This window comes from Sorghum bicolor, chromosome 8 (assembly GCF_000003195.3).
Source record: "Sorghum bicolor cultivar BTx623 chromosome 8, Sorghum_bicolor_NCBIv3, whole genome shotgun sequence".
NCBI classification, from domain to species: Eukaryota; Viridiplantae; Streptophyta; class Magnoliopsida; order Poales; family Poaceae; genus Sorghum; species Sorghum bicolor.
In genome coordinates, this window is record NC_012877.2 from 5,323,465 (window position 1) to 5,348,014 (window position 24,550).

At 50.8% G+C, this 24,550-nt stretch overlaps 1 protein-coding gene across 1 annotated transcript; it reads right to left on the reverse strand.

Moving 5' to 3' along the window:
• Nucleotides 591-20,969, reverse strand: LOC8079881 (CBS domain-containing protein CBSCBSPB3). The gene is made up of 14 exons (XM_002442845.2): nt 20,684-20,969; nt 20,413-20,572; nt 19,635-19,767; nt 13,468-13,638; nt 12,884-12,962; nt 12,688-12,801; nt 12,541-12,607; nt 12,330-12,435; nt 12,185-12,243; nt 2,112-2,221; nt 1,903-2,030; nt 1,727-1,809; nt 1,312-1,401; nt 591-1,206 (listed from the first exon to the last, which is right to left on the reverse strand). Exons 1-14 carry the CDS (start codon nt 20,851-20,853, stop codon nt 1,027-1,029), a joined length of 1,650 nt encoding a protein of 549 aa, XP_002442890.1. The 5' UTR covers nt 20,854-20,969; the 3' UTR covers nt 591-1,026.

Below are 24,550 nucleotides of genomic sequence, written 5' to 3' on the forward strand. Positions count from 1 at the left end.
TCGCTGCTCGTGGAAGAACGGATGAGAGCACCCACCCCTGCTTTTCCTTCTTTGCTTCTTCCTAACCCCTCCAGTCCAACTCTTCTAGTCTAGTCTAGTTCTAAAAACTTGGTACATCTGTCAGAGTCGGTTATCTGTTAGTTTTCTTTATGATCTTTATATTGTGTGAAATAAAGGGGCATTATAACATTCTGAATCTTGTCATTTGTCAGTGCACTGGTTTTCGTGATTTTACGTTATATCATTATCTGCAAAAATGATGATGCGCATGCAGCATCCCCTGTGTGAAATTCAGTCAAGTGGTATCAGATCATCAGGTCCACTCTAGACCTTCAGGCCTGTTTGCTTTAGCTTATCTTCTAAATCTGCCAGTCATTAAATATTGTTTTTCTCTTATAAAAAAACCATCGACAAACAGTACTTTCAGTCATGATTTTTTAGATAAGCAAACAGGCTCTCAATTTAGATATGTGACAGGCATCTCCTTTTCTTTCTAGGCGTTTATGTTACCTGCTGGAAACATGCTCTGCACACGTCAGCTCAGCTGATGTAGTTGTCACACGGAGTTGCATAATGCAGTTTTACCAAACTAAACATAAACGCCTGATAGATGAATCAGTATTAACCTCTGAAACAATAGTGTCATCTGAAACGAGTTTACTTCATCTGTTTATATCTACAAACAAGTAAATAAGTATGAACAGGGAACATATATGTAATGTTTACATATATTACACCATAGTCGTGAAACTGTCCACGTTCGTGTAGACTGAACAAAGATAGGCAGGGCGTCCTGCCCAGAAATTCACCTACTCCAAAAATCAACGAGCTTGTCCACTTGTATGAACCTTCTGTTCATCAACAGATCACAGATGTGATCTTGATTTCAGTACTTCCCGTCAGTTCTTAGCTTGTAAATGGCACCGAGTGAAGGCAAAGTTTCAGAATGCATTAGCTGATGGTAATGCTTGTCTCAGATGCCACCAATCCCACTCAAAAAAGAAGGCCATCCTCTGGTTTTGCAGATCACACCTGAGATCGTTTCAAGTAAACCATCACTGCTGCGCCACTGAGAGCGACTACGCCGGCCGTTAACCCAACATGAACCAGCGATATCCCACTACTGTGGGGAGGTAGTGCCAGATCCTGTGACGGTTTTGTCACTTCGGTATTCAAACTGGGATCTTCTATGTGCAACTTCAGCACCTGAATGGTGAACATTTGTTTTAGTCAGGTGGATTGAGCAAGTAATTGTAGCCCTGCAACCCGCACTTGGAATAGATAATCACAGAAGGCGAGAAAAAGAGTCACCTTCAACCCAGATGATTTGGCATGCAGCACTGCACCGGTAAGATCAGAATCTGTTGTCAGCAGGACTCGGTCACCTTCATCATCTTCATACTACAATAGAACAAGATCAAGTTGGTTAGTTCAGGCAAATACAAACCATCTTTTAGTTGGTGGAATGATGAATGAAACCATTTATACCATCACCCATGGTGATGCAAAGACATGGTCACATGGATGAGTTCACACTCTTGAAGTATAATGAACACAGTTAATTTTTCATCAACAGAGTAAGGGAAACTTTGGCTTTTGCTATCAGATATTGGGCACCTAATCTCTATCCTATTGGACCTTTGTAATGTTCAGAAGTTAAATGCTTATATGCCTACTAAACCATAGGACCATTCTGATGCTGAAGTACTTGATCAGTCGATCTTACCAAGAGTTGCACTGCTTCTTTTTCATCAGCAATACTCAATCTTTGTCTTACAGAAGACACAAGCTCGTCCAAGCACTCTGAGCCTGCAGTAGTGAATTGAAAAATTAACATTCAGTTATATTTGATGATGCAGCCATATCTTACATCTGCAGGTAAACTATGGAACAAGTAAATACCACAAGTGAATCTGTGCACACGGCCTTTTCGATCATGAAGCTTAAAGGAAAATGAATTGCCAATCACAGGGGGATAAACACTACTCTTCCCATCTCCAGCCTCTGACTGCAGGAGTAAGGATACCTCACTGAACAATACAAGGAGAGTTGTATTATAGCCTCATATGAGAACAGAAGAGAAATAATCCTCAAAAGACCCATCAACAAACCTACGGCTATCAAATTCCTCATCTGGAGGCTCCAATGCAAGAGCAGAGTCCCAGAACCTCTGCATTACCGAGTTTGCGACATCATTTACAGTTCCATTCCCTCCTTCAACCTACAAGTAGAGAATTAGATAGACAAATTCATGTATGGACCATATGTTGGAGTATGTGTGTAACAGGCCCATGTATCCCTAATTATATGGCACCCTAGTTAGGGTTAGCCCAACTAATGAGAAACCCTAATTCTAACATGGTATCAGACTAGGTTTTCCTTCTCCCAGCCGCCTGCAGGCAAGCAGCCGCCGCCGCCGGCCGGCCAGCTGCCTGGGCGCCGCCGCCGCCGCCATGGCAGGCCGGGAACCTCCTCCCCCTCCTCTTCCCTACTTCCAGCAGTTTCCGGCGCTCCCCTACCCGTCCTGGGCCCGAGCCGCCGCGGGTGGCCAGCCCCGCCCTCCCCTGCAGCAGCCAGCGGGCGCGGACGCCGCGGCGCGCGGGGAGGCCGCGATGCACGCGAACGCGCAGCCAGCGGACGCGGCCCGCCCTTCCCTCCTCCTGGCGGCCGTCGCGGGCGCCGAACCGGCCGCCGCCGCCGCCGCCGCGGGTGGCCAACCCCGCCCTCCCCTGCAGCAGCCAGCGGGCGCGGACGCCGCGGCGCGCGGGGAGGCCGCGATGCACGCGGACGCGGCTGCGCGCGCGGCAGCAGCGCGCGGGGCGCACCAGGACCGCGCCCCTGCGGACGGAACGCGTGCAGACGCCGCCGAGGACGCCGCGGCCGCCTCTGAGCTCCAGCTGGGCACCAACGACGACGCCGCAGCAGCAGCCTACGCCCGGGGAGCGGCTGCCGCCATTGCTGCAGGCCTTGGCATGCCCCTGGACATGACCGATCTGCCCAGGACGCTGCTCACAGCCGGGGGCGCCCTGTCCAGGGGGCTTGCTGCCGGCCCGCGTGCAGCTGTGGGCGCAGCCCCCTTCCCTGCACCGCCTCCGCCGCCTGTGATGCATCGTCCGGACTCCACACTCATCGCTGCTCTCGTCACTGCTCGGGCTGCGGCTGCGGAGGGCCGGGCCCGCGTGCGTGAGGCCGCTCTCGCTTGGGAACGCGAGCGCGACGCGGCCGACGCCTTGGCCCGCCAGATCGCCGACGCCGAGCAGTTCCTCGGCCTTCCAGCCTCGCCTGACGTTGGGACCACGTCCTCGGGATCGGCTTCGGTCGTCTGGCACGATCCGGCCGACCCCCACGTGGTGCAGCTCCACTACCAGGCAGGGGGCGTCCAGAACATCCGCCTCCTCGTCCCGGTCGTCCTCGAGCCCGAGTCGCCCTCCTACGCTCGCTGGAGGGACTTGGTCCTCCTCACCCTCCGCCGCTACGCCCTCGACGACCACGTCCTCCTCGACACCGCGGGGGCGGTCCCGACCCCCTCGTGGCTTCGCCTCGACAGCGTCGTCCTCTCCTGGATTCTGGGGACGATCTCCCTGGACCTCCACGACCTCGTCCGCAACACCCCGAGCGCTCGCGGGGCCTGGCTAGCACTCGAGGGCCAGTTCCTGGGCAACGCCGAAGCCCGGGCTCTGCGGCTCGACGCGAGCTTCCGCACCTTCGTCCAGGGCGACCTCTCCGTCAGCGAGTACTGCCGCCAGATGAAGGGTATGGCGGACTCCCTCGGCGACCTCGGCTGGCCCGTGGAGGACCGCATCTTGGTCCTCAACGTTCTCCGCGGGCTCAGTGACCGCTACTCCTACCTCCGGACGTGGATCACCCGGCAACGGCCCTTCCCCACCTTCCTGCAGGTCCGTGACGACCTTGTCATGGAGGAGCTTACTCAGGGCCTACAGCCTGGGTCCACCTCCGCTTCGGGGTCCTCGTCGTCCTCCTCGACTGCTCTCGCTGCCACTCCTCCACCTCGTCCCGCCGCCCCACCACAGTCGTCACTTCTGGGTCCTCTTCCCCCCGGGCCGAGCGGGGGTGGGGGCGGGCCGTGGCGGTCGCCGTCGTCATGGTGGGGGACGTGGAGCAGGTCGTGGGGGCAACACGACGCCGCTGCCACCTCCACGAGGTGCACCCTGGCCATCCTACAACCACCCATGGTCAGGGCGCATCTCCCTGTGGCCGTTCCAGGCTTCCGGTGGCGAGCCTCGTCCTCCGGCGGCCATGCTCGCGGGTGCTCCCTCGGGGTTCCCCTCAGTGACCCCGTGGGCGGCCCCGTTCCCCGCGTCCTCGTGGGCTACTCCACCGACGCCCTTGCCCGGGTCTGCCGGCTGGGACCAGGCGGCCTTGGCGCACTCCTTCAGCACCACGGCCCTGACACCTCCAGTCGGGCCGGAGTGGGTCGCCGACTCTGGGGCTACTTACCACACCACTCCTAACCCCGGTATACTTTCTTCTGTTCGCCCTCCTTCTCCATCTCTCCCTTCGTCCATTATGGTCGCTAATGGGTCTTGTCTTCCTGTCACCTCTGTGGGTGCTGCCGGCACCCATGGTTCCTGTAACATCCCTGATGTTACGGTTACTAAAAACGGATCATGTCATCATAAGCATTGTAAAGCATAATTGTTAAAGCACATTAGTATGCATCAACTTAAAATAAGTTTACTTTGATTGCTTGAGCTTAGGGAAGTAGACTGTGCTTTTGCTTGTGTGGTTGCTAAAACCCTAGGGTGGAAGCTTTCCGATAGGCAAAAGGGGGGAAAAACCCTGATTTCTGGATCCTAGATTTGCCCCTTTTTGTATAATTTAAAAACTAAGCAAAATTTGAGGTTGAGTTCAAAAGCAAAGTTGTAGCTCTTGGCAAGATGTACAACTTTGGTGTTTTGAGTTTTTGAAGTTTCAATACAAAATTTAAAGTAATTTTGAAAATACAGATTTCCAGAAAGTGTCCCCTTTTCCAACTTAAAACCCCAATTCAAAATCCATTTGGAATTTTGAAAAGTGGTCAACATGAAAGTTGTAGAGCACAAAAAGTTGAGCAACTTTCATGTTGGGAGTTTTTCAAGTTGTTATACAAAATCAAAAGTAATTTTGGAAATTCTGTTTTGCCCCAATTCAAAATTTTAGAATTTCTTTGATTTGAGTTTGATTTTCAAACTGTTTGGCCAAATTCACCCTGTTACACTCAAAATCGGTTCTGGACTCTTAAATATGTTTTGTAGCTTATAAAATTTGGCACAATTTTTGTTTTGGTGGAATTTGGACTTTAGTTCAAATTTTGGCTGATTTTCGCAAGGGGACAAAAGAGAGGAGATAAGGGAGAGCTACAGTGATCCAGGGGATCACGAGCTCGTCCACCCCGGTTGCAAGGCGGGCAGGCGCCGCCTCCGCGCGCGACGCCACGCAGCTGGCCACGCAGCTGCTTGCTGCTGTGCTTCGCGCGGACGGCCTCATCCACATCCCCTGTTCCGCCGCCTGGATAAAGCCTCGGACGGCCGGAGTGCTTCTTTTTCCTCCTTTGAACCTCACCGCCGACCACCACCATCCGCCGCCAAAATTCGTCCTCCTCGTTGCCTTTCCACGCGATTTGAGCACCCCAGCGACTCCGCCTTGAGCTCCGCCACCGGTTGCGCCCCCAAGCGCAAGCGCTAACCCACCAGAGCCCTTTCCCGAGCCGCTCTTCTCCAGCTCCGGCCAAAGCGCCGCCGCAAGCATCCCACCGTGGCCAGCATCGCTCAAAGCCTCTCCGCGGCTGTTTGTTGCTCGGTTGAAGTCGTGGTGAGCCTCTGTCGCTTTTGCGCTACTCTCTTCGCGCTCTACTCAAGTGTAGTGGCCGGTGTTTGCCCGGCCGAGGCGGCCGTCCGCCGTGTCCGTGGTCGCGGGGGTTAGGGGAGAAGAAAGGGGGTGAGAAGGGTATCCAGAGGTGCGCCTAGGAATGGAGAACGCGACCAGCAGGTTACGGGAAGCAGAGGAGGCACGGATGGCTCGGTCGCGGCATTGATTCGGCCGGCCGGAGGTGGAAGACGGAGCTGACAGCGAGGGCCCGCTGTCAGCGACGTCCTGAGGGGAGGCGAGGGCGCGAACGCGCACAGCGCGGGTGCGGGCCGCGCGCGTGTGGGCCGGCCTGCGGCCCAGTTTCCAGGCAGCCCGCTGCGCTGTGTTTTTTTTTCTTTTTCCTTTTTGATTAAAATTGCTTGATGTTTGAATTTATGTTATAAATTTTGTATTAATCCAAAAATGATGAAAATTTTTGTATAAACTCTTTAAAATATGTAGGATCCAAGAAAAATACTAGGTTCTGATTTCTAATAGTTTGCAAGGATACAAAAATTAGCCCTTTTAATTAGCAAATAAAACTTGTATGATTTTTAATAATTTATTTGTATGTTCAAAAATCACCAAAAATTGTGGGGAGCCTCTAATTATTATTCCCTGGCTCCACACAAAATTTGGTGGCATTTGGGTATTGTTAGATTAGAATACTAATAAACCCTTATTTAATACTTAAATAATAATTCCAAAACCATTAATCAATAATTAATTAAGTTCTCATGATTAAGGTTGAATGATTTTGGAATTGTGTGATGACCTGAGGTCATTAACCCTAATGACCTCTGGCAATTAATTATTATTTAGCCTTAATGCTTAATTGCTGTCATTAGTAATTAATTAAGAATTAATTAAGGTAAATAGGTTTAATAATTACTTAATTTAAGATAATTATGAATTAAGTAAAGTCTTAGTTTACAGATTGCAACCTCTTGGGTAAAAACATTAAGTTATTAAGCAACTTTACTTATTGATTGTTCCGTATTGCATTAAAAAGGCAAATCGTACTTAATTCGGTCCATCTTGCATAATTGCCATACGCATATCATAAGCATTCATCATCTTGCGTATAGCGTCCGTGACCGAAGGAGCGCCCGTTGAACCGAACCTCGAGGTCGGTGCTCCGTTCGAGGAAGTCGGATCCGAGACTTGGGAAGTCTCCGAGGGTCCCTCTCTGCCCTGCAACCAAGGCAAGCCCCGGATGCATTAACCCCTCCTTGGATGTTTTAAATCTTTTATCACTTATGAATTGAAAATGCTGCATTAGGTAGTTGAGAATTGGGTTAACCTACTTGCTGCATTTACTACCTTGATATCTGTATCCTGTCCTTGACACCTGTTTTATTTTAAAACTGCGTAGCGATGCTTAGCCCTGCTACTAGACAGGTTTTCAAACAAGAAAGTTTGAAGGGTTGTTGTGGGATACACTTATGATCAATGATGTTTCAATTTGAGACCGGTCGGTGGACTTGCTCTAAGAATGGAGTCTTAAAGTAGTGTCTCCGACTGTGTTGATTAAGGACCGTTCCGTTGATGGCCTGCTGGGTTGAGAATTTATAGTACTAGCCACTTACCTACGGTAAGCCCAGTCTTGTGATCCCTCGACGCGAACAGCTACTCGCGCACTGGGAGTGGAAAGATGGCGAGAGTAGTGTGTACCCACCTTACGGATCTGAGATGACCGGAAAACATCTAGATCGGCTGTAGGATGGTGGAGTACTGTGCTCTCGGGTGCCGCGAACCTGGTCAAATTTGGGGAGAGCTTGATTTGGGTTGACATATGCAAGATTTGGTTCTACATATGTCGGGTGGTTAGGAACTCCAGCTGGATTGCTAAGCGATTCGAATCGTCGTTGCTCCCCGATTGGGAGACTCAATTCCTTCGACCCTCATCGTAGCTAAATATGCAACTAAGTGATATAATGAGAAAGGGGAAAATGTCTCATGAGGTTCGGATCCCAATTCCCGGACTCATAGCGACATGAAGCTATGGCCATCAATAAATAATACTTAATGATAGGACTAGGAACTCACGGATTCGTCTGTGGGGAACAAACAGATAGACTATCCTCGAATTCCTCTGCCTCTGTGAGGGAGGAAATCGGGGTAAAACTTGAAAATAAGGATGCACTACTAGTAAGCTTTTACGCAAAACACTTTGGCTCCTTGCTCGGCCACCCCTTGTCTACCCTAAGCCTGCATCCCTAAATTCTCCTCTTTTCCCGTCGGATAAGTCTTGTTGAGTACTCCCGTACTCAGGGTTTCAATACCCCTGTTGCAGGTGAAGCACAGGAGCCGACTTGTTTCGGACCCTGTTGTGTGACCGTCGTCGAGGTTGACGACGAAGAAGAGTGAGCGTGACCCATGGGCAGGGTCTGTAAATTTGTTCTGTCTGTACTAAAGTTTCAGTTGCTCCGCTGGACCAGGCTTGTAATAACACTCTACTATTTGGAAGAACTCTTTTTGTAAATTAAGTTATGTAATACTTCCGCTGTTTCACTCTGAAATATTATTTTGGTCTTGTGTCGTTAAGTTACTGCTTTATCTTCGCAACGAATGATCCTGGTGTTAAGGTGGCCACTTGCTATCCTGTAAGGGCGAGAAGAAACAGTTCTCGTTGTTTGACCATTACCAGTGGTCAGGACGAGCCAGCTTGGTACGCCACAGGTAGCAGTGGAATGAGCGTCCAGCAATGCTCATCGGACTTCTAAAGTGGGAGGACTCCCGGCATCACCGTCAGAGGTCCTTAGGACAATGGCAGGTGTCGGTGGGCCCAAACACTTAGGAGGTTCTGCCACAGTTCCTTTCGTCTTTCTGATGTTCTTGTTGCTCCTTCTATGGTTCACAATCTTCTTTCTATTCGTCGTTTTACAGCTGACAACTCTTGTTCTGTGGAGTTTGACTCTTCTGGTCTTACTGTGAAGGATTTGGCTTCCCGGCGTCCTCTGCTCCGATGTGACAGCACGGGGCCCCTTTACACTCTTCGCTTTCCGGCTTCTGCCTCGCCTCCTTCGCCAGTTTTGTCAGCTGCCTTCGCCACCACTACCTCCAGTACTTGGCACCGGCGTCTCGGCCATCCTGGACGTGATGCTTTGATGCAGCTTAGTCGTAGTTCCAATATTCGATGTACTCGGGCTCACGATGAGCATTTGTGTCATGCGTGCCAACTGGGCCGTCATGTTCGTCTTCCTTTTTCTAGTTCTTCTTCTCATGCGGCCCGCATTTTTGATCTTGTACATTGTGACTTATGGACCTCTCCTGTCATCAGTATTTCTGGATACAAGTACTATCTTGTGGTGGTGGATGATTATTCTCATTATTCCTGGACTTTTCCTTTACGTGCAAAGTCTGATGCTTTCCCCGCGCTTGTCCACTTTTTCGCTTGGGTGTCCACACAGTTCGGCCTCACTATCAAGGCTGTCCAGTGTGACAATGGTCGGGAGTTCGACAACTCCACCTCCCGCGCCTTCTTTCTCTCTCACGGTGTCCAGTTGCGCATGTCTTGCCCGTATACCTCCTCTCAAAACGGCAAGGCTGAGCGCATGATTCGCACCACCAACGACACCGTGCGCACTCTCCTGCTCCAGGCCTCTCTTCCTGCTCGCTTCTGGGCCGAGAGCTTGCACACCTCCACTTACCTCCTTAACCGCCTTCCTTCCGCTGCTTGTCCAGCTCCCACACCCCACCACGCTCTCTTTGGTACCCCTCCTCGCTATGATCACCTTCGAGTCTTTGGGTGTGCGTGTTACCCCAACACCACCGCCACCGCTCCTCACAAGCTGGCACCCCGTTCGACTCTCTGTGTCTTCCTTGGGTACTCCCCGGATCACAAGGGGTACCGATGCTACGACCTTACCTCTCGTCGAGTCCTCATATCTCGCCATGTGGTGTTCGACGAGTCGATCTTCCCCTTTTCCACCACTACCACTTCTACTTCCACCTCGGAGCATGACCTCTCCTCTGTGTTTCCTACTGACCCGGTGGTCGAGCCACCTTTTCCGGTGTTTCCTGCAGGTACTGCTACGTCGCCTGTCGTCCGTGACACCTCGGGGCCTCTACCCTGCCCGGGTCCCGAGGTGTCACCTTCCGGCCCGGCCCCTGCGCCTGACGCGGGTCCCGGGTCGGCACCTTCGACACCGGCCCCACCGGTACGCTTCGCCCAGCCGGTGCGTGTCTACCAGCGACGTGCTCCCGACGTGGGGTCGGTACCTTCGACACCGGCCCCACCGGCACGTTTCGCCCAGCCGGTGCGCGTCTACCAGCGGCGTGCCCGGCTGGCGCCGCTGCCTCCGGCGGTGCTGGTGGCCCCCTCTTCGCCAGGGTCCCCTGCGCCATCGGCGACGTCTTCCCCACCGGCGACACCGACCCCACCGGCGACACCGACCCCACCGCCGCAGCACCCAGCTACTCGGGCCGTGACGCCGGTGTACCACCCACCGCTCCTTCACCGACACCCGCGTCATGTTCACCCGATGGTGACGCGACACGCGGCTGGGACCCTGCAGCCCCGGGCTCTTGCGGCGATGCCTGGGGACTCGCAGGTCTCACCGGTACCCTCTTCCGTCCGTGAGGCCTTGCTGGACCCTCACTGGCGCCGCGCGATGGAAGAGGAGTACGCGGCACTCCTCGCCAACCAGACATGGGATCTAGTGCCACGACCGCCGGGCTCCAACATCGTCACCGGCAAGTGGATCTGAACCCACAAGCGTCGGGCTGACGGCACCCTTGAGCGGTACAAGGCTCGCTGGGTTCTCCGGGGCTTCACTCAGCGGCCCGGTGTCGACTACGACGAGACTTTCAGCCCGGTGGTGAAGCCGGCCACCGTCCGCACGGTGCTCTCGCTGGCTCTCACGCGCGGGTGGCCCGTGCATCAGCTGGACGTCAAGAATGCTTTCCTGCATGGCGTTCTTACTGAGACAGTCTACTGCAGTCAGCCGGCGGGGTTTGTTGACTCTTCTTGTCCAGACATGGTGTGTCGGCTCAAGAAGTCTCTCTACGGCCTCAAGCAGGCCCCCCGGGCGTGGAACCATCGATTTGCTGCTTTTCTGCTGACTCTGGGGTTTGTGGAGGCCAAGTCAGACACCTCTTTGTTCATCTATCACTATGGGGCTGAGACTGCATATCTGTTACTCTATGTTGATGACATTGTCCTTACAGCCTCCAGTGAGTCCCTCCTTCGACGGATCATTGCATCACTTCAGCAGGAGTTCGCTATGAAGGATCTGGGTCGGCTCCACCACTTCCTCGGGGTCACTGTTGAGCCTCACCCTGCTGGATTACTCCTTCACCAGCGGCAGTACACTCTTGACATCCTGGAGAGAGCTGGGATGACTGACTGCAAGCCCTGCTCCACTCCGGTTGACACACAGGGCAAGCTATCGGAGGCTGAGGGTACCCCAGTGACAGATCCCACTGCATATCGGAGTCTTGCCGGGGCACTTCAGTACCTCACCTTCACCCGGCCGGATATCACCTATGCAGTTCAGCAGATCTGTCTTCATATGCATGATCCCCGGGAGCCACACCTCACCGCTCTCAAGCGGATCCTTCGCTACCTCCGCGGCTCCGTCGACTTCGGTCTCCTCCTCCACCGACGGTCGTCCTCCACCGAGCTCGTCGTCTACACTGACGCCGACTGGGCCGGGTGTCCGGACACCCGCCGCTCCACCTCCGGCTACGCCGTCTTCCTAGGGGGCAACCTGGTGTCTTGGTCGTCCAAGCGCCAGCCGGTCGTCTCCCGCTCCAGTGCCGAGGCGGAGTACCGCGCTGTCGCCAACGGCGTGGCTGAGGCTTCCTGGCTCCGGCAGCTCCTCGCCGAGCTCCACAGCCTTCTCTCCCGGAGCGCACTGGTCTACTGCGACAACGTCAGTGCGGTGTACCTCTCCACCAACCCTGTGCAGCACCAGAGGACCAAGCATGTGGAGATCGATCTACACTTCGTTCGGGACCGGGTCGCTGTCGGCGATGTTCGGGTCCTCCATGTCCCGACCACCTCCCAGTTCGCCGACATCTTCACCAAGGGCCTCCCGTCCTCGACCTTCGCCGAGTTTCGCTCCAGCCTCAACATCACCAGTGGCTAGTTGTGTCTGTGGGGGGGCTCGTGTGTGTGATTCTTTTCGAGTCCAGTCTGCAACTCCGCTGCGCCGGTAGTTCAGACTGCGGGGGGGTGTTGGAGTATGTGTGTAACAGGCCCATGTGGCTAGGCCCATGAGGCCCATGTATCCCTAATTATATGGCACCCTGGTTAGGGTTAGCCCAACTAATGAGAAACCCTAATTCTAACACCATAAGAGAGCTCAAGGAGTATGGAGTTAGGGATTACCAATTGAATAGTTGCATGGGTAAGTTGCAGGACATCCAGGCAAGCAGCAATCTGTCCATCTGTTCACAATAATGAAGACTTTAAACATGTAGCATACAAAGTAGCAGTATGATATTCAAAGATTGAGACAGAAATCAGGTGGCACCTTTGTCAATAACAGGAATATGCAAGAATTTGCCATCATGCATTATATGTAATGCATCGAGAATTGTTGTTTCTAACGTGGCACAATCTGGGTTGGCAGTCATCACCTGAAAATGTTATAATGAAGTAATGAGCACAGGTAGTGTAAAAGCAACTGGACAACTTAGACAATGAGAAAAAAAATTAGTAAATATAATGGAATATTGGAATACCTTTTCTACTAGAGTCAAGTCAGGGGAAATATTTTGTGACACAACACGCATAAGTATATCTTTTGAGCTGCGTAACATAATCATACAACATCAACAATTAGCAAGGGAATCATGGACAATACTGTTTTACTAATATAGAATGCTTACGTAAAGATCCCCTGCAATGTGTTTCCTGTAGCAACAACCACTGAATTAACCCGAAACTCTCGCATTTTTTGTGCTGCTACATACACAGGATCTGTAGGCGAGACAATTGCTACTCTGCAAGATAGCAGAGTAAGCTCAGTGTCCTTTCTATTGCTAATCATTGAAATAAAGTAGTCAGAGAAAATCAATGATATACTTTGTATTCTCTGTAACGATGGTTGACAAAGAAGGTTTGAACATCCTCTCCCTTAGAGTTTCAATGAGAGCAGAAGGAACTGTAACCACAGAAAATTACTAACTTTAAATGACTTGTAACATGATACAACGTAAAAAATGGTTTTTAAAATGTAGTTACAACAAACAAGATATAAAATATTGTTAGACAGAGGGTGCCACAGCCCTAATGGGCCTATACATCCTATTGGGCCTAGTGCCTATATGGTTAGGACAGATAGATTGATATCTATTTGGCAAGGATGCCTGCTGGTTCTGTTTCTATAAACCTAGGTCATCGTTGCCTACATATGTGTAACCTCATATCCCTGATAATAAATCTACTATCTTGTGTCTAATCTCACAAATATAAACATTTAAAGTAGAGCAGAATATGATATACCTAGCAAATTGGTATGATATGAAGTTCACTTGGATTTAGAATGATAAGGCGTTAGCATGATTACTATTTCATAAAATATACCTTATGGATTAAATCAATTTACTCATATGACCCAAATGGTTTTTGAATTGAGAATTTTGAGATATTATATGTAATGCAGAAACCTGAAAAGTTGCCTCCTAATTGACATTCGACCCCTTCAACAGCAGCTGCTATTGCACTTCCTTGTTCTGCAGCCTTTTCCAGTCTTGATATTGCGTCATAAAGGCATTTTGCAATGTCCAGCATAGCAATAACCTCACCATTCTCTACAACAGGAAGGTGTCTAAATTTCCCTAAAATATGAGAGAAAAAAATGGAAAATCTGATGTTAGTGAAGAAGGAAGCACATATCCAACTAAGTGTTGACTAAGGGTTTCTGTGCAAGGACATGAGAAAAAACAGCTTACACAGTATATACACATATATTATCATTGAAATCATGACAGAAACTCTGCATCATGACAAACAAATCCTACAAATTTAACCATACCCATGAAGAAATATTCATTTGCTACTGAGATATTGAGGACTGTGATACAATACAGCTCCCAAAAATTGTATTGTCATTGCACTTACAAAACTAGCGAGTTCAGCTGGATTGACAATGACTGATGAAATAGTATACATCACATGATACAATACATTTTTTTTCTTTTCCAACATATTAGAGAATAGTCAAAAGACTTAATAATGATTACAGGGGTGATTACACATATATATAGCAGATAGAGGCAGCCCAAAGGGCCTGCGCAGCCAGAGGTGGCGCATAGGGACTAGGAGTACAATAAATACATAATTAATTCTAACACCCCCCCGCAAGCTGATCGTCGGTAGAGCGGACGTTCAGATTGGAGCGAAAGTCGGTGAAGACGGAGGATGGAAGACCCTTGGTGAAGACATCAGCGAACTGCGACGTGGTGGGCACATGGAGGACACGAACAGCGCCAATGGCCACCCGTTCACGGACAAAGTGAAGATCGATCTCCACGTGCTTGGTGCGCTGATGTTGGACGGGGTTGGAGGAGAGGTAGACGGCGCTGACATTGTCGCAGTAGACAAGGGATGCAGTCTTCAGAGGGTGGTGGAGCTCCTGCAGAAGTTGTTGCAGCCACGAAATTTCAGCGACTCCGTTAGCGACGGCGCGGTACTCAGCCTCGGCGCTTGACCGAGAGACTGTTGGCTGCCGCTTGGATGACCAAGAGACAAGGCTGCCACCAAGGAAAACAGCATATCCGGAGGTGGAGCGGCGAGTGTCGGGGCAGCCAGCCCAGTCGGCATCGGTATACACAATGAGCTGTGTGGGTGCAGAACGGGATATGATCAAACCATAGCCAATAGTGCCCTGAAGGTACCGAAGAATCCTCTTAGCAGCAGTAAGGTGAACCTCCCGGGGGTCATGCATATGAAGGCAAATCTGTTGGACAACATAGGCAATGTCGGGCCTTGTGAAGGTTAAGTACTGTAGGGCACCTGCAAGGCTGCGGTAGGCAGTGGGGTCAGCCACAGGGGAACCAGCAGCAGCAGGGACTTTGGCACAAGTGTCAACCGGGGTCGAGCAAGGTTTGCAGTCACTCATGCCATGACGGGCAAGGATGTCCAGAATGTATTGCCGCTGAGAGAGGAAAAGAGTGTCCTTGGTGCGGTGAACAGCCACGCCAAGGAAATGGTGCAGAGGGCCAAGATCCTTCATAGCAAACTCATTCTTCATAGCTGCAATCACACGGTGGAGGAGCTGCTCGGAGGAAGCTGTGAGGACAATGTCATCCACATATAGAAGCAAGTAAACTGTATCAGTGCTCCGGCGATATATGAACAGAGAAGTGTCTGACTTTGCTTCGGTGAATCCGAGAGACAACAGGAAGGAGGCAAACCGGCTGTACCAAGCACGCGGGGCCTGCTTCAATCCATATAGAGATTTATTGAGTCTGCATACATGATTGGGAAGAGCAGCATCAACAAATCCTGTGGGCTGAGAGCAGTAGACCGTCTCTGACAGGGTGCCATGAAGGAAAGCGTTCTTCACATCAAGTTGGTGAATTGGCCAGTCCCGAGAGTGAGCCAAGGTGAGAACAGTGCGGACAGTAGCGGGCTTCACAACGGGGCTGAACGTCTCATCGTAATCGATGCCAGGGCGTTGAGTGAACCCACGAAGTACCCAACGAGCCTTATACCTGTCCAGAGAACCATCAGCATGAAATTTGTGTTTGAAGATCCATTTCCCGGTGACCACATTTGCCTTAGCTGGCCGGGGAACAAGCTCCTAGGTGCCGTTGTCCATGAGGGCAGCATGTTCTTCCATTGCCTTGCGCCAATGAGGATCGGAGAGAGCATCACGGCAGGAGCGTGGCAGAGGAGACAAAGCCTCAGTGTGCATAGCAAAGCGAGGCTGCCGGTACCCAATCTTCCCGCGGGTTGCCATACCATGAGTGTTGGCAACCGGGGGAATGGTGACAGCTCCAGGTGGAAGAGGTGGACCACTCTTGACGTAGCGCGGCGGAGATGGAACCATGCTGGAGCGACGAGGAGGCGCCCCGGCGGGGGACGGGGGTGGCGGCGGCGTGCTGGGAGCAGGGGCGCGCCGGGAGTAGACATGAACCACTGGTGGTTTTTCAAAGTGAACCACCTGGGACGCCTGCGACGCAGGAGCCTGCTGCGGGGCAGGGGCTTGCTGCGGGGCAGGGGGCGCCTCCATGGGAACCACCGGGGGCGCCTGAGGTGCAGGAGCCTGCTGCGGGGCAGGGGGCACCGCCATGGGCGCCGGATGTGCAGGAGCCTGCTGCGGGGTAGGGGGCACCGCTATGGGCGCCTGAGTCGTCACGGGCACCTGCTGTGGTGCAGGGGGCGCCGGCAGGGGCGCCTGAGCAGGGGACGCCGGGGCCTGCAGAGGCAGGGAGGTGCCCAATGATCTAGGCGCCATGAAGCCAGGAGGGGGTGCCCTTGGTACAGAACCTACAGGGGGTGAGAAAACAGCTGGCAGAGAGTCATCATTAGTGAGGAAATCAAGTTCGTGGGTAGGAGGTGAGGGCCGGCGAAGGCTGAAAGGGAATGTTGTTTCATCGAAAACAACATGGCGAGATATAATGACCCGGTTGGAGGTGAGGTCAAGGCACCTGTAGCCTTTATGATCAGGGGAGTACCCCAGGAACACGCACAGCGAGGAGCGGGGGGCGAGTTTGTGGGGAGTGGTGGCGGTGAGGTTAGGGTAGCATGAGCAGCCGAAGGCTCGAAGATCATGGTAAGAAGGGAGAGTGCCATGAAGGGCGAAGAATGGGGTGCTCATGTTAAGGGTTTTAGTGGGGAGACGGTTGATAAGGTGGGGTGGCGGTGGCGAGAGCGTCGGCCCAGTAGGAGGGTGGCATGGATGCTTGGAAGAGTAGAGTGCGAGTGACGTTGTTGGCGGTGCGAAGCATGCGCTCGGCCTTGCCATTCTGCTGTGAGGTGTAGGGACAAGACATGCGAAGGGATACACCTTTGGCAAGAAAGAAAGTGCGAGACGCAGAGTTGTCAAACTCACGGCCGTTGTCACATTGCACAGCTTTGATGGTGCAACCGAACTGCGTGAGCACGTACGAGAAAAAATTGGAAAGAGTAGTGAAAGTATCAGACTTTAGTTTGAGGAGAAAAGTCCAAACAAAATGCGAACAGTCGTCAATAATGACTAGATAATATTTGAAACCCGATACACTGACAATTGGTGACGTCCACAAGTCACAATGTATCAAGTCAAAATTTTTGGACGCTCTAGAAAATGAAGAAGAAAATGGTAGGCGAACATGGCGTCCGAGCTGGCAAGCATGACACAGGGAGGGATCACCGGGTGTGCTGCTGCAGACAATGGAGGACGTTTTGGCGAGGTGCTGGAGTGTAGATGACCCAGGGTGACCGAGACGGCGGTGCCAAGTGGTTGATGAAGGAGTGGCAACCAGGGCGCAGGGACCGGAAGGTGATGACGGAAGCTGCAGGGTGTACAGAGGGCCCGAGCTGTCACAGCGAAGGAGGAGGTTCCTGGTACGAAGATCCTTCACAGAAACACCAAGTGGGTCAAACTCAACTGAAACAAGATTATCGGAAGTAAATTGACGAACGGACAGAAGATTTTTGATTATGTCGGGGGCGACAAGGACATTGTTGAGGCGGAACGGGCCAGGGAGTGTTGAGTAGCCGGAGCCCACAACATGAAGAGTGGCACCGTTCCCTACAACAATGGAAGAAGGAAAGGAGGAGGTAGGGGACATGGTGACCATACCGGGATTCGCAGCAATGTGCGATGAGGCACCCGAGTCGATGACCCACTCCGAAGGGTTCGGGGGAGGGATGAGGGAGACCGTGCTGAACGCGTTGGCCAGTGACTCCGGGTTCCAGGGCGACCAAGCCGGAGGGGGCGCTTGTGGAGGCGCTGCATAATACGCCCCAGGCGCCGGGGGGTAGAACGTCGGGGGTGCGCCAGCCGCCATAGCTTGATGAGGCGAGCTGCCGACGTGAGGTGGGGGGCCACGCTGACCACCAGGGGTGGAACCGGGCCACATGTGAATGGACCCGGTCCACGGATTGAGGAAGGAGGGCCATGGAGTGGAACCCTGCGTGCTGCCTGGTGGAGCAGGGCTCGAGCCAGAGCCACTGGAGTTTCTCTGGCCGCGCCCGCCGCGGCGACGGCGACCACGGTTGTTGGGAGGCGAGGCCCCCCCGGTCGCCGCGGCTGCCTGAGGAGGACGCGGGAGGACAGGAGCAGACGCCTGCGTGGGAGCGTTGGTCTTGCGGGGCGCCGAAGTGACAAGGGCCGAGGGAGCCGCCGACGAAGGCGTCATGTTCAGCTCAGCCAGGCGCAGGTCAGCGCGGACGTCGGTGAACGAAGGGAACGGCCTCTGGCGGGTGACAAGCTGAGCCATGAACTGGAACCGTACGTTCAGACCACGCAGCACGTTCAAGACGAGCGTGCGATCTGGAACAGGTTCGCCGAGGTCGGCAAGAGCGTCCGCCATACCCTTCATCTTGCGGCAGAAATCGTCGATGGAGAGGGCGCCTTGGGTGAGGGTGCGGAACTCAGCGTCGAGGAGCATGGCACGGGATTCGCGATTGTTCAGAAACTGCTGCTCGATCCCGAGCCATGCCACCCGTGCAGATAGACCGTCGGGCTCATGAACAACGTCCAAGAGATCGGCGGAGATGGTGTTGAAGAGCCACGAGACGACGACGCAGTCCATGCGAGCCCACGCCGGATCATCAGGACGGGCGGCGTCGCTGAGGACGTTGTCCTTCAAAGCGAAGCGGCCGAGGATGAGCAGAATGTAGCCACGCCACTTGGAATAGTTGGAGGAGTTGAGGTCCAGAACAATGGGGATGAGGTTCTTGATGTTCTGGACAGCAGCAGCTTGGCTGTGGAGATGAGTGACGGCAGCAGCTTCAGAGGAGAAGGAGCGGGCGTCGTCCTCTTCATGGTGGTCGTCATCACGGCGGGGCTCGGGGCGAAGCCGTTCCCGGAGGTCCGCGGCCTGCCGCTCGAGGAGGTCCGCCTGGGCGCGCTCCTTTTCCAGGGCGTCGGCGGCAGCACGGACACGGTCTTGGGCCGCGGCGGCGGACTTGAGGAGGTCCGCCTCCGCCTGGAGTTGGAGGCTGCGCTCCATGTTGGAGGAGCGGAGGGAGGTGGCTTCGTCTTCGAGCTTCTGGGCGGCGGCGGCAGCTTCGTCGCGGAGCTTCGTTGCGGCGGCCACAGCAGAGGCGGCCGAGCCTGAGGTGGCGGCCATGGGGGCGCGGCGACGGCCGGGAAGGCGGCGCGCACAGCAGCCGATGGGGCGGGCGTGGCACGAGGCACCGCGCGGACGCGGAGCGAGGCGGGCGCCGAGGGAGCGGAAGGGATCGTGTTTAGATTGATACCATATTAGAGAATAGTCAAAAGACTTAATAATGATTACAGGGGTGATTACACATATATATAGCAGATAGAGGCAGCCCAAAGGGCCTGCGCAGCCAGAGGTGGCGCATAGGGACTAGGAGTACAATAAATACATAATTAATTCTAACACAACACAAGATTACGTTTAAGACAGGAAACAAAGCATAGTGGTTACAGCAAAATATAGGAGTTGCACAAGAACTTCAGGAAGTAGCCTATACTGTTAAGAAAAATGTACATGGATGGTTAGTGCAGTAAAGTACATATATCAGAGAACAGCCCATGGCACAGTTTAGTGAAAGTCACAAGCTGGCTTTCTCTACTTTGTTCCCATATTGTCCGTACAAACATTTACTTAATGAACTCTATCAAATGAAATACCAGAATCACTAGACATACCTTGAACCATCTTCTGCAAAGCCTCAATGGCAGGCGTGTCAGACATCACATAAATAGGATTCCGTGTCATGATCTTGGAAATGATGGTTTGCTCCACCCTAAGCCCCTCAGCAATCACCCTTGTAGCTATATCCTGCACCCCAATTTGAATACAAACAAAAATGAACAAGTCATACTGAAAGCAGCAAAAATAGGCCATCGTCTGCTTGGTTAAAATGCAACTTACAAGGTTTTTTACTTCAAATTACTGAGTAGAAATTATAGAACATAAAAATATGCCATCGTCTGCTTGGTTAAAATGCAACTTACAATGTTCTAGTCTTCTAGATGCCTAACAGAAGTACAGTGCAAACCATCATCATTAACCTGGACTGCTTCGATCGTTTTAGGCATAAACCAACTACTAAAACGAGTGCAACAGCGCCCTTCTGTCCCTATTCCATTTACGCAAAGGGAAAAATATGCATTGGTAAAAGGAAATTCCTATGAGTCGTCCAAGTTTGGTAAAAGAAAAGGCTGATCGAAATCTCGAAATAAAATGGAACTTTGCTTTGACAGAAACTGACAATTGCTAAGCTCAAAGCTCCAAACCAAGAATATAATCCAAACACAGATTTTCCCCACGAAGATATGTACTATGTAGCATCTTGGGCTCCTGTTACATCAAATTAAAAAAAACTCACCCTTTTCCTCATATCTCAATCTCTATAAAAGCGCACTGGAACACATGTAACCATGAAACTGAACCAGAAAATTAAGAGAAGAGAAGAGAAGCCACCTTGTCGGTGACTATGCCGGAGAGGAGGCCATGGGCGTCGGTGAGCAGCACGGCGTCGACCCGCCTCGCCGCCATCCGCCGGCACGCATCCGACACCGTCGTCCCCTCCGGTATCGTCAGCGCCTTGGACAGCCGCAGCTTCTTCACTGTCCTCTCACCCCTGGGCAAGCAAGCCCAAACCAATTCAAAATCCAACCTTTGGCGGTCCCGGCTCGAAACCGAGGCGACGAAACGGAAGGAGAAGATTGACCAAAGCTTTCCGCGCGCTTACGTGAGCTGGTTCGGGGAGGCGGGCTTGGATGCGGCCTTCCCGTTCCCATTCCCGTTGGCGGCGGCGGCGGCAGCGGCGGCCGAGGGGTCGTCAGACTTGCGGGAGGAAGCTGATGGCGGGCGGCTCCTCGTGCGGCGGCTCGGCGGCGCCGCGGAAGCGGCTGAGCTCATGGCGAAATTTGCGGCGGAGCTCCTTGAGGATAGTGACGCGGCGGCGGCGGCGGCCGGCGAGGCAGGAGCAGAAGGTGCGGTCGTGATTCTGCTCCGTTTCAACTCGCAGTCTCTGGTGCTCCTTCGTTAGCGTGTGGGAGTTTTGCGTTTCAGTCACTCCAGTTCTGGGTTATCATGAAAAATTACAGATAGTTTTGGTACTTTTTTGTGCTTTGAACATGTTTTTCACGATTCTTATCGAATTTAGGCCTGATTTATTTTAAAAAATTTAAGCTCATTCACATCGAATCTTTGGATGCATACATAAAGCATTAAATATAAAATAAAGTAAAAATTAATTGCATAGTTTGTATGTAATTTGCGAGACTAATCTTTTGACTCTATTTAGTTCATGATTAGATAAATACAAACGAAAGTACTACAGTAGCCAAAGCCGAAAATTTTCAAGAACTAAACAAAATCTTAATTAAAACTTTTGACCTTGTGCTATGTTAACCGTAATTAGATATACCTTCTATTTCATGAAGTGCACTAAGGGATAGCACAAATGTGTACTTCGCGAGGCAAAATGGAAGAGGAGGAAAGATAAGGCAGTGACACACTTTAAATTATACTTATATTTTCAATACAAGCTATGGTGAATTCTTGTCTTTTTAGAAACGGTGTTTTCTGAAATCTTTTTGCGAGTAACCATGATAGAGAACTTATGTACAATGGCAATTTGTAGTAGTAGTTTACTAAGTTGCAAAAACGCTTTGCTAGCACAATACGAATAAGGCCTTGTTTAGTTCCAAAAAATTCTAGAAAAACGACACTGTAGCACTTTCGTTTTTATTTGACAAACATTATCCAATTATGGAGTAACTAGGTTTAAAATATTCGTCTCGCGATTTACAAACAAACTGCGTAATTAGTTTTTATTTTTATCTATATTTAATGCTTCATGCATATGCCGTAAGGTTCGATGTGACGGGAAATTTTGAAAAGTTTTTGCTTTTTAAGGTGAACTAAACAGTAGCATTTGTTTGTTCCGGAGGAAAATCCTGCTTTTTTTTTATAAAGCCGAGAATAGGTACAATAGTGTTGCTTACTAGAAAGAATGTTGTGATGAAACGGTTGTTATAACACGACAGATGCAGGGCCTGATGGAAACATTTGCCAATCAACCACTACTAGTCGTAATGTCGTACTATTATTTAGTAGCAAAATATACTAATATAATTGCGCAGGCAAACAGCCAATTAAACGCGCCATTGATTGATTGATTCGCAAAGCCGCGTCGCGTGCACCACATGCCCCGCACGGCCGCAACGCCCGTAGGAGCATATACCCACCGTCCCCACAACGACCGCGTGGGCCCGGCCGCCGCAGGCTCGCGCGTCCACTCACGTGACGTGACGGTGCACCCGGGTCCTCGCAGCTTCTCACAATTTTTGAACTTGCGCCCCGCACCCGCGGGACTGGGAGGGACTGGGGAGTAGATGTGGAGTAGAGATGGCAAGGAGTAATTACCGCTGGGTATATGCCACCTATATTCTTACCCACGAGAAAATATTTTACCCGTTAATTTATCATACTTGTGCAAGGGTAAGAGTTTTGGCTCATACCTTTACCCATGCGGGTAACAGGTAACCCATAGGTTATCTTTACCCATGATTCCAAGAATACTTAAAAAAAATAAATACATATTTAAATATTTCAGGCTCCTAATTTCAACCAAAGCATCACAAGTTATTAATAAAATCATCAAATATACAAGCTCCATGAACATCTGATCAAGTAATTACTAGATATCAAGTGCCAAAATTCACAAGTTCCCGTGTTGTGCGGCCGCTGCAAGGAGATAGGGGAAAGGGGAGGGAGCAGATGGGTGAGGGTCTAGAGTTTGACAGCATTATATATAATTTTTATTGGGCTTGGGCTGTGTATGGTCATTTTGGCTCATGATTCTAACTTATTGAATTGGGTTAAAATTACCCATGGGTTAACGGGTATGGACAATGCAGTCTCATACCCTTACCCGCTTTACCCGCTGGGTAAAGATTTTTTCTCATTATCTTAACCATGGGTAAAAAAAATAGCCATACCCTTACTCTAATGAGGTAATGACCCATCGGTTTTGGGTTTCGGATAAAGATTATCATCTTTAACGGGGAGGCAGGGAGGGATGAGCGGCAAGGGCGCAAGGCCCCCTCAAACTTTGGGGTAATTTCGTGCAGGTCCCTCCGGTGGAACGCGCATGTGTGGGGCCATGGCAAGAAACCGGCGGAGGGAGCTGGGTGGCTCGCGGCATGCTATTGCTTGTTGCTGTGTCAGTCAGCAAGCGACAGGGGAGACAAAATTCTTGACGGCCAAGCCACGACACGACACGACAACCAGCTGCAGGAGGAGCACTCGCCGTCGCAGGAGCCATGCCACCTGGCGGCGGATAATCTACTGCGTTGTTTGCTCCTTTTATCCCGGTCTTCAACATTGCTCAGGCCTTGGCCTTGTTTCGTTCAAAAAATTTTAGATTTCGCTACTGTAGTATTTTTGTTTTTATTTGACAAATATTATCTAATCATAAATTAATTAGAATTAAAAGATTCATCTCACGATTTACAAATAAACTGTGTAATTAGTTTTTGTTTTTGTCTATATTTAGGGCCTGTTTGGTACAGCTCACAACAGCTTTGTGAGCTGTTTTTTTTTGCCAAACACTTATTTCCAAAACAGCTTCATGGGTGAAGCTGTTTTCCCCTCCTCTCACAAAAATATAAGTTGGGATGAAGCTGAAAAAAAGTAGCTTATTGCAGCTCTCTCTCTCATTTCTCTCTCTCAACTATGCATGAAGTAGTTTGTGAAGCTATTTTGCCAAACACTTTTTCCAAAACAGCTCAGCTTCATCTAGAAAGTCACTCATAAAGCTATTTTCTAAAAAAACAGCTTTACTAGTGAAGTTGAGCTGTGCCAAACAAGCCCTTAATACTTCATGCATGTGCCGCAAGATTCGATGTGACGGAGAATTTTGAAAACTTTTTGGATTTCGGGGTGAACTAAACAAGGCCCTTGTTTAGACACGAAAAAAATTTGGATTTTGCTACTGTAGCACTTTCGTTTGTTTGTGGTAAATATTGTCCAATCATAGATTAACTAGAATCAAAAGATTCGTCTCGTGATTTACAGGCAAACTGTATAATTAGTTTTAAATCTCCTCCAACTTTCAAGCTCGAGAGAGGTGAATCAGTTACCTAACAATTCAGGGTCCAATATATTTAATTAAAAAATTTGGAAGAACGTTTTTTTTAATAAAAAACAACTTTTTGGAAAGATATGAAACGTGTTTAAGATCTTCTCTCTAAGAGAAAGCTCTTCTTTCTTTGTGTTTTTTAGTAGATGCTCTCTTTATTTTGTTATAATTATTAGTCTACGATGATGACCCAAACTAGGAGCTAAAGTGACTTTGAGAATATTACGACTCCACAAAAGTGTTATGTAACCACCTCATGCTTCATCTTTTTAAGCATCCATGGAGTGTTACAATTTTGTGCTAATACTCTCTTGGCTCTCAAATATATCAACTCCTAAAGTGGTTTTTAAATCAAAATGAGTTCCTTACACAAGCTATACCAAGTTATATTCATATGATTACCGAGGTTGGGGTGGCTCACTATGGGGCGAAGGAGAGGTAAGACGACGTTGGGGACAAGGAATGGGG